Here is a 5,735-nt window from a genome sequence, read left to right as displayed (position 1 = left end):
CCGGCTGTCCCTTGACTCCTGTTGGAGGTCCCGGCTGGTGACGCTGTCCTGGCTCTTCCCAGCCCAGTTCCCACACTGCAGGGACGCTCCTCGGACGGGCCAGGGACCATCTGGGGAACGGTGTCACCTGGGGACATCGGCTCCTGCAGACACGCGGCAGCTGCAACCGCCGCACTGAGCCGTGGCCTGGCCTCAGCCTCAGCTCCCAGGTGGGATCCTTGTGCTGTGGAGCACCGGTGGGACTTAACGGGGCCCTCGGGGTCCATTTGGGCTCAGCAGGGCCGGGTGGCACCGCAGGGCTTGGTGGGTCAAAGGAACTAATGGGGAAACTGAGGCACGGCTGGGGCGTGAAGCGGTGCAGGAGCAGTTGGGGGGCCTGTGGCCCATCCGAGGCCTTGGCAGCGTTTCAGATGGCTGTGGCAAAGTCAAATGTTGCAAGAGCCTAAAAATAAAAGGAGCTGTTGGCCGGGGTTGTGCAAGAGCACATCCCTGTCCCGCCCCGCGCGGGAGTTCGGTGAATTTGGCGGCAAACCCGGCCGTGCCCGGCTGGATCCTGGCACCGGGCCCAGGAAATGCCAGTTTCCAAAGGGCTGGGGGCTGTCCCCCCTCTTTGTCCCCCCCCCGTGCAGCCCTGTGGCTGGGGAGGGGCTCCACGTAGGCATGGGGACATGGGGGCTGCAGGTGGGTGGGATGGGTGACCCCATGGTGGCACCCTGAGGAATTCCAGAGGGGCCCAGAGCTCGGGGGGCTGTGGGGACCCTGCCCATGTGCCCCCCCCCAGCGCACAGAGGGGGCAGAGGGGAAACTGAGGCAGAGTCACCTTGCGCGAGGCTCTGCATCCGTGGTGCCACCCATGGGGTGCCCGTTGCCCCCCCCAGGACATGCAGGACAGAGGGGGGGGTCAGCAGTGCCCGTGTGCCAGGCGGGAAAGGCGGCGGGAAGGAGGGGGCTGGCAGGACACCAAACCCCCAGGGGCCTGGCCCTGTGCCACACGGTGAGGACGGTCCTGGGGGTCCCCTCGGGGGTGACACAGCCCCAGCCAAGGGGCTCTGCCCTGCGGGGGTCTCCCTCAGCTCGGGGGGGCTGGGGGGGGGGGGGGTACGGGGCCGAGTGGGTGCCCCCCCAGGGTTGGCTTGGCACGGGTGGGGCCAGCGTGGCTGCGCTGTCGCGGTGTCACAGGGCCATCTGCCGGCAAAGGCTCCGGCCCGTGGCAGCCAGCCACAGCCTCCAGCAGCCGCCCAGTCCTCCCAGTCTGCAGCTGCCGGGGCACTGGGGAAGGCGGCGGCTCTGGCTGGGCTGACTCGGGGCACCCTGGGGGCCACCCTGGACTGCTGTCCCTCCCGGTCACTGTGGGAGGTGGGATTTGTCCCACGGGGTGTCACGGAGAGGGGCCACGGTCCCTGGGGGGGTGTTCGGTGGGTGCCTCCAGCGGGATGGGACACAGCAGAGACGGCTCCACTCCCACCACGAACAGATTAAATGTCATTTTATTTCACACCCAAAAAAAAATGTAGAAAAGAAGAGGTGAGTGTGGATTTAATTGCTCATATTAAAAATCTACCAGGTGAGACTGAGCCGTTTCCTCCAGAGTCAGTGCAGATCCACAGGGATTCTTCCTCCTTCTCCTTCTCCTCCTCCTCCTCCTCCACTCGGGGACCAGGATGGGGACCGGGGCACCACCTGCCCCCTCCCCAAGGTGCCCCCGTGCCATGGGCACCCTGCTGCCAGCCCCATCAGCACATCCCTTTGCCCGGGTCTCTCTCCGCGGAGTCTCCACGGTGCCACCCGCGCCTCGTGTCCAGGAGCGGGTGCTGGTTTGGGGGGTGGGAAGGGGGGGGCAGGAGCTCGTGGCAGGGGTGGCCAGGGGCCCGTTTCGATTCGCTTTCGGTATTTCCGCGTGTTCCTCGTTGTCCCTTTTCCCTCTGTACAAAATGAGCTGTATGGTCATGGGCGTCGGTGACACGGTGACGAGCGGCTCCGGCGGCCGCCCCGCGCTCACTGCAGCAGGGCCCGGATCTGTTTGGACGTGGTGTCATCGTTGAGGTGCCGAGTGGTGTACCTGGATGGGGAGGGGACACAGGTCACAGCCCCCGACCCGCTCTGCTGTCACCCCGCAGCGCTGCCGGGGGGACGCCACGTCCCCGCTGGGTCCCCAAGCCCCCGTCTCACCTCAGAGCGTTCAGGAGCCCCTCGGTGCTGGTTGAGGGTTGGTCTTTCAAGACTTTGATGCAGCCTTTCATCTGATGGGGGCAGAGAGAGGGGCTGTGAGGTCCCAGATGGGCCACAGGGGGCTGTGCCCCTTCCTCCCCATCCTCTTCCTCGCTGCTCAGGGGGATGAGCTCCCCCCCTGGAGCAGCTCAGAGACATCCCCATGGGGTCAATCCAGGGAGGGGGACCCTGTGGATCACAGCTACTGTGATGAGTGGGACGGCTGTGACCCCACAGCTGTGACCCCAAGAGCACTCACATCGATCTTGGAGGTCTTGGCGAAGGCCCCCACGGGGTGGACGTGGTCGTAGAGGATGATGACGCCGACCATCACCCTCATGCAGAAGAGCAGGGTCTCGGTGTTGGTGAAGCGGCTCCGGTACTCCCTGTGCCAGGAGAGAGGCTGGCTGAGCCTGGGGCAGGGGGTGGGGTGGCAGAGGGACCCCAGCACCGAGATGTCCCCCCCCAAACCCCAGTGTGGGGTACTCACGGGGTCTCCAGCATCACCCTGCACACACAGGCCATGGTGCTCAGGCAGTCAGTCGTGTCCTCGATCGGGAGGGTCTTGTTCTGAAACCCAACAGCTCCCAGATGCTGTTTCCACCCCCAGCCCCCTGCATGGTGGCTGGAGGGGGCTTCCCCCCGCCCTGAGGGTCCCCCCAGCCTCCCTCACCTCTGAAACGAACTTGGTGGTGGCATTGCTGAGCGTTTTGAGCATGGGGGTGGCCTCGGCGTAGAAGAGGGACATCCTGTTGGCCATCTCGTTGTTCACCTCGCTCTCTGCGTCCAGCTGGGGGGGGGGGGGGTGTGATGGGGGTCACTGGGGTGGCTGAACCCCCCCGGAGCCATCCCAGCCCTGTGAATCCCTGGGGGGCCAGCAGAATCCTCTCACCTGCAGGTTGTTGATGCGATTCCGGCTGATGGTCCGTCTGTAGTAGCTGAAGTCGTTCTGGATGGCGGGGTTGGTCATCTGGGGGGGGACACACCCGGCTTAGGGGTCCCAAGGGACTCTGCTGGCTCACAGGGTCCCGGTGTGGGGACCCCCCCCTCGCTCTCGCCCCGCGCAGGGAGGCACCTTGAGCTCATCGAAGCTGAGGGTGAAGTGCAGGATCTCGGCGAACTGCTTGGCCAGGGCCTGCTCCCGCTCCAGGTGCTGGGTCGGGGCGTAGGGGGGGCTCGTGAGGGCCTCCAGCAGGCTCCGCAGGGCGTTCTCTGGGGACAGAGCACTCCTGGTCCCCCTCCGCACCTCCCCACCCCCCGAGGGGAAACTGAGGCACGGCTGAGCATCCCGAGCTGCGCGCACACTCCACGGCCGGGACTGCCGCAGCCGGCCCCGTTCCTGCCTGCGGGGAGGGATGCGGGATGCACAGGGGGGGATGCAAGGGAGGTCAGGCGCTCACCCAGCCGCAGGGAGAACTCGTAGAATCGTTTCAGCTTGGCGACCAGGGGGCAGACGGCGCTCCAGGCGCGCTCTTGCAGCCGCAGGTCCCCGGGGTTTTGGATGGCCTGGGAGGGGAGAGCGCCAGCGGTTGCCCCAAGCCCCGGTGGGTGCGCGGGCAGCGGGCGCCGGGGCTGCACCCACCTCTCGGATCTCCTGCCCGGCGCCCGTGTAGGACTGCAGCTCGGCCAGGATGGTCTGTGCCTCCTCCAGCACGGCGTTCACCTGGTTCCACACCGCCGTCTCGGCCTCCGTCGGCTGCGCATCTGCAGGGCAGCGCCCCGGGGAGAGAAACCCGGAGGGCTCTGAGCGGGGCCCGGGGCGGCGAGAGCCAGAGCGGGGTGCCAGCACCCCATCCCACGGCTCCCCCGCCGGCCCGCAGCCCTTCCTGGCGGGGTTCTCCCCCTGATCCGTTCTCCTTGCCCGAGCTCAAGTCAAGCCGTGGAGTGGGGGGCAGGTGGGGGTGAGTCCTGGCTGCCCTGTGCCCGCCGTCCTGCTCACCACGAGGGGTCCCCGAGCAGCCCTCGGCCCCAAGAGGCTGCGAAGTGCCCCGGGGGAGAGGTGCGGAGCGACAGCCCCCGGCCATGGGTCTGGCCCCCCTCCCCGGGGACGCCCCCGGATGGCAAAGGTGGGAGAGGACGTCTGGGATGGGCGCGATGCGATGGGCGACGGGGACAAGAACTCAAAATGGTGTGGATGTGGAACTCAGGATAAGTACGAAACAGAAAACGGAAAATAAAAATCCCATCTCACTTTCAAAGTCAAGGAAAAAATTAGGGCCTTGGTCAAGTTCGTTATAAGTCAACACTTTTAGAAGGTTCCCCATGTGAAACCTGCAAGAGAAGAAACAAGAGGAAAAAAGCATGATGGTGAGGTGGAGCCCGGGGAAGAGGTGCTGGGCTGCGGGCAGCGGCGGCGGCCGGAGCCCCGTCCTCCCCCCGCTGCTCCCCGGGGGCTCGGGGGGCTCCGGGGGCGACCCCGCGGCTGCTCCCGGCCCCGGGTGCAGCCTCTTCCCCCCCGATGGTGATGAGCGCTGGCGGATGGGGTGATGGAGAGGGAGGAGCGAAGGGAGGAGAAGCCGCCGGGAAGTCCCTGGAGTCCCTGGAGTCTTGGCTACAGCCATCCCCCTCCTCTAGAGCAGAGCCAGCCCCGAAACGGGGGGTCCTGGGGAGCCCCCAGACCCTGTGCCAGGGGGCTGGAGGCAGGAAAAGGTTGTGCTGCCTCGAAGGAGCCAGGAGGAGCAGGAAGGCCCCTCGCCGTGGGAGGGGGTGGCTGCGCGACCCCAGCCCTGGGTATTTTGGGGGGTGCCGGAGCCAGAGGTGCTGTGGGGAGCTGTGCACGGCCTGTCCCAGCTGGGGATGGAACTGGGGCCAGGGCTGGGGCGAGCAGACGCCGCTGCGCTGTTGCCACTCTCCTCGCTCTTGCCCTGAGCTGTGCTCTGAGCTGGAGCCCCGGGGCTGTGCCCGGTCTGGCATCCTGCCACAGTGGCCACCGTCTCCTGTACCCTCCCGTGTCCAGCCTGGGGGCCGGGAGCTGTCCTTTCCTGTCCGCCGGCCCAGATCCACGGGAAGCAGAGGCAGGTTCCTGCTCCCCATCACTCGCTGCAGGCTGCGGCCACCGCGCTGACCTTCCCAGCAGCGCAGGTGGCAGGGAGCATCCCCTCCTCCTTTCCCAGCCTCCAAGGCTGTCCCTGTGCTGGCGGTGTCACGGGACATGCCACACGGCCACCAGTGCCACCAGCTAACAGCAGCGGGCGTGTGCCTGAGGTGGTCCCGGGCCGGGTCCTGCTGCATCCTGCATCCCACCACTCAGCCAGGGTGTCCGCCCCACTCTTTGAGGGATGGGGGATCTCCTGGGGTCCTGCTCCTCCTGCTCCACTTTGCAGACTTTTTCAGGGCCCCGAGGCACCTGGGGACACGGGGCTGCTCGGGGACATTGTGCCTGTCCCCATCCTCTGGACAGCAGCCGCGGTGGCAGCCCTGGCGCCCTCCCCACGCCCACCCTGCTCGTGGGACTTACTTTCAAAATCCAGGAAAAAATGAGGACAGTTTTCTAAATCTTTGCCCAATACCTTTATCAGGTTGCCCAT

General features: G+C 66.6%; 1 protein-coding gene across 3 annotated transcripts; it reads right to left on the bottom strand.

Annotated features, from left to right (window-relative positions):
* Positions 1-1,995: 1,995 nt before the first annotated feature.
* On the bottom strand, positions 1,996-5,735 carry LOC138122017 (CYFIP-related Rac1 interactor A-like). Of its 3 annotated transcripts, none has more exons than XM_069036087.1 (10): positions 5,666-5,735; positions 3,791-3,912; positions 3,609-3,714; positions 3,284-3,420; positions 3,101-3,178; positions 2,882-2,998; positions 2,699-2,778; positions 2,468-2,594; positions 2,170-2,240; positions 1,996-2,059 (listed from the first exon to the last, which is right to left on the bottom strand). In XM_069036087.1, the coding sequence occupies exons 1-10, from the start codon at positions 5,733-5,735 to the stop codon at positions 1,996-1,998; spliced, it is 972 nt and encodes a 323-aa protein (XP_068892188.1). The 3 variants fall into 3 exon arrangements, with proteins under 3 accessions (XP_068892188.1, XP_068892186.1, XP_068892187.1); XM_069036085.1 differs by lacking the exon at positions 5,666-5,735 and adding an exon at positions 4,400-4,769; XM_069036086.1 differs by lacking the exon at positions 5,666-5,735 and adding an exon at positions 4,400-4,472 and having other exon boundaries at positions 3,791-3,951.

Source organism: Aphelocoma coerulescens, chromosome 23, assembly GCF_041296385.1.
Source record: "Aphelocoma coerulescens isolate FSJ_1873_10779 chromosome 23, UR_Acoe_1.0, whole genome shotgun sequence".
Taxonomy (NCBI): Eukaryota; Metazoa; Chordata; class Aves; order Passeriformes; family Corvidae; genus Aphelocoma; species Aphelocoma coerulescens.
Note: the sequence above shows the minus strand (reverse complement) of the source record. Positions and strands in the feature narration are given on the sequence as shown.